At 37.3% G+C, this 3,769-nt stretch overlaps 1 protein-coding gene across 1 annotated transcript in view; it reads left to right on the top strand.

Annotated features, from left to right (window-relative positions):
* Window positions 1-3,769, top strand: part of LOC103378976 (phospholipase D1-like) — a 26,584-nt gene that overhangs the window by 11,503 nt on the left and 11,312 nt on the right. The window contains exons 5-10 of the mRNA XM_017042105.2: window positions 255-366; window positions 508-573; window positions 1,415-1,473; window positions 1,614-1,706; window positions 2,663-2,815; window positions 3,660-3,763. Coding sequence (XP_016897594.1) covers window positions 255-366; window positions 508-573; window positions 1,415-1,473; window positions 1,614-1,706; window positions 2,663-2,815; window positions 3,660-3,763 — 587 coding nt within the window. The remainder of the gene's footprint in view (window positions 1-254; window positions 367-507; window positions 574-1,414; window positions 1,474-1,613; window positions 1,707-2,662; window positions 2,816-3,659; window positions 3,764-3,769) is intronic.

Here is a 3,769-nt window from a genome sequence, read left to right as displayed (position 1 = left end):
CCCCCCGTCCCCCGTCCCCAGCCTCTTTGAGGCTAAATAGCAAATATTAAAGATATTTACTTTTGTTATTGACATGATTGTTTTCTGTTGTTTTTGTTATTCAGTTGTTTGTCATTTGTTCTTGTTTGCTTTTTTAAACACTGTTTAATCACCATGTACACAAAGGTTTCAGGCAGTGTTTTATCCCAAATGATGACGACTTTGAAATGACCAGGCCACAATTTCAGTTTCAATTTCTTTCATTATTGTTGCAGCCACACGGTGAGGAGAAGAACGGTGAGGAAGAGTGAGGTGAGGGAGATGCCGTCCCTGCCCAGGGGGGGCAGCGATGAGCTGGTGCGAGACGAGCAGGTCTCCAGTAGGAGGGTACGACACAGCAACAGTTAGCATGTTTGAGCGTGTGTGTGTGTGTGTGTCGGTGTTTACATGCATGATCTTTACCAATAGAACCCTCTCAGCGGCTATAACATGAAGTGTGTGTGTGTGTGTGTGTGTGTGTGTTTACAGAGACAATTAGAAGACTATTTGAACAAGTTGCTGAGGATGGCCTTGTACCGCAAATATCACCACACTGTGAGTAAATGTACTGAGCACTGCAGCCTCTAACAACACTAACTAACTAACTAACTAACTATTGAAACAATAATATTTATAGTCTATAAGGACAGGCTTTCAATGCCACTAATTATACAACAGTCCCAGTCTGTTAATTAATGTACACAACAGAAAAATAAAGTATTGCATCGTGCTACAATAATCGAAGTATTAGTTATTTTTTAACTCTATTTACATGTGGATTTAAACAACTGACATATCACATCTGTAAATAACTTTGACATAAAACTCAAGTATTAAATTGCAAGTATTCGTATATAGTACTAGTAGGAAGGCAACCAAAATAAAAACTACACGTTACATAAAAGATGACCAAACTGAAGGTAAGTCAATGATGAATTTGAACAAACAGAAGAAAAATCTTTAGTAACAGAAATCTTTAGTAACCGTAGAAATATGGGTTAGACTTCAATTATAAGCTTTGGCAAAGAAATAAAATACAGCCTACAGATGACTAAACGTTAGCTGAAAAATAGTCAAAAGAAAATTAAAGATCAAAGATTCTACTAGATGATCAAATACACTATAAGAGACAATGAAGTTTAGCCTGTATTTATATTAAACCATTATCATTATTATATCCTGTGTAGTAGAGTATGTCCTTGAGACCCAGGCTACTGTGTTACTACAGATATGTACATTCAGATAAAATATTTTATGGACATTTCTTCCAACAAATTGGTCCCGACTGCACGAATGTAGAATGAAAGATATGGTTTGATGAAGACGAGAACACAGTGAAGGCAGTGTGTGGATGCAGATCGCTGCCATGTTTCCTCCTAACGCTGTCTGTTCTCAGATGGAGTTCATTGATGTCAGCCAGATGTCCTTCATTCATGACCTGGGCCCCAAGGGACTGTGAGCGCCTCCTCCTCTTTTACTGGTTTTCACTACACTTTTATCAGTGTTCCGTCTGAGACAGTAACTCAGGACGGAGCAAAGAAAAGACTGGAGTTGGAGCGTCTTCACGTTCCTCTCTGTTTGTGTCTGTGCTGCAGGGAGGGCATGATCTACAAGCGCTCAGGAGGACACCGTATCCCTGGGATGAATTGCTGTGGTCAGGGTAAAGCCTGCTATCGCTGGTCCAAACGGTGTGTGTGTGTGTGTGTGTGTGTGTGTGTGTTTACGACATTCTCTGTGTGTAACTCTTTACCCTGTCCACGCTCAGTTTGGTTTCTATTTCTTTATTTCAGAAGGTGTTGGACTTAACTGAAAAATGTTAAGATACATTTGTCCGCTGTCTCAGCTTTGAAAGATTTGATCAACAAATACAATATTTCTCTGTACTTTGTGTACTGTGTTCAGATTTCTTTGAACTCACAAAAATTCAAACACAGACATGAAAAAAAAAGAATTCGAAAGCGAAAGATTATTAGTTCATTATTTTGAAAAAAAAAAAAGTCTATATTTAGGTACTCTGTCAAAAGTATTTAAATAAAACAACATTTTAACAATCTGATCTCTGGGAACAACGCTGTACTCTGGAATTAGAATAAACACACACACACAAAAAAAGAATTCTAAAAAATATTTTTTTTTTCTCCATATTAAAGTAAAACTCCAAATGATGGAAATAGTCAGAAATCTATAAGAATTTGCTGCTCATGTTTCTCAGTAACATGACAACATTGATCAATTGTTTTATTGAAAAGAAAAGAAAACCACTGAGAAGTGTAGGTGTTAAGGATGTTGTTTTCTAATGAATAAAGGTTTGAGTGTAGGTGTTGTGAAAATGTGGGAAAATGTGTTGTTTTTGGCAGTGACATGATTTTTTTTCCTGGTAAACTCACAGTCAGCTTCACTTGCACATGTTTGACTCCACAATTTTTCATGTCAGCCAAATTATTACGTGAGCGCTTGTCTTTATTTTCTAAAATACATAACACAATATCCTCCTACATCCTGATGGTCCTCAACCTCAAATTACATTTGGAATTATTTGAGAAATGTAAGAAAAGGAACATAGGAGGGATAGGTGAAGAATGAAAATGATGACTGTAACTGGATGTAAAGATGACATTGGTCTGTGGTATTTGTGCTGTTTCAGCTGGTTGGTGGTGAAAGACTCCTGTTTGCTGTACATGAAGCCAGACTCTGGAGCCATCTCCTTCGTTCTTCTGGTGGATAAAGAGTTCAGCATCAAGATGGATTCTAAAGAAACAGAGACCAAACATGGAGTTCGGGTCGACAGTCTATCCAGGTAATTCTTATTATAATAATAAAAAAAAAAATGCTATATTTATATATAAACACAAATACATGTATATATACATATGTATAGTTATATATATATGCATATATATGTATAATAGTTTCACTCTCACTTCAAAACTATTTTTAGGTCACATCATCGGGGCGAAACCCAGGCATTGCATTATCGGGTTTTCATTATCGCAGGAAAAAACGCTAATGATTCTTACAGATATTACATAATTAAGCTAATATCAGCCAATACATCACTAATATATATATATATATATATATATATATATATATGTGTGTGTGTGTGTGTGTGTGTGTGTGTGTGTGTGTGTGTGTCCATATATAAAGATTGTACAAAGTTAGTAAGTAATTAAAAGTAAAGGGCTACATGTAGGCTTTAAGATTAAAAAGGTTATTCCAGAAATAATGTTTTGCAGCTAACAAAAAGGTAGCCACAATGCTACCAAAATCACTGTAGAAAACAGAACAGTGCACAGTTGGCTAAAGGTTAGCTAGATCAGCTTGTTTTACACTAAACTTGAGTTACACACAACCAGATAAGGTGCCCACTACTGTAACATCTAGCAAAAAATATATTGATGTTATACATGTATGTCTACAAGGTGTAGCGTTGCCAAGAAATTGCTAAAAGTCACCATGGAGTTTGGATATGATTAATGGCTGCAATAGCCTGTAGCTGTTAGCTACACAAATGGCTAAAAGTCAAATTAACTGCAGTGCCTGTCACCCAATAGTTGGAGCAGAAAAACATGATCTGTTAATGAAAGTGAACCTGTGCCTATTTGTTTCTTTTTGTGTTTTGTTGTGGCCCCTCCCTGTAGGACGCTGGTGTTCAAATGCAGCAGCTACAGACACGCCCGCTGGTGGGGTCAGAGCATCGAGAGCTTTGTGAGGGACCATGGGAAAGCCTTCCTGCGGGATCATCGCTTCG

Source organism: Cynoglossus semilaevis, chromosome 1 (genome assembly GCF_000523025.1).
Source record: "Cynoglossus semilaevis isolate Cse_v1.0 chromosome 1, Cse_v1.0, whole genome shotgun sequence".
NCBI lineage: Eukaryota > Metazoa > Chordata > Actinopteri > Pleuronectiformes > Cynoglossidae > Cynoglossus > Cynoglossus semilaevis.
This window is presented reverse-complemented; position numbering and strand designations above follow the sequence as displayed.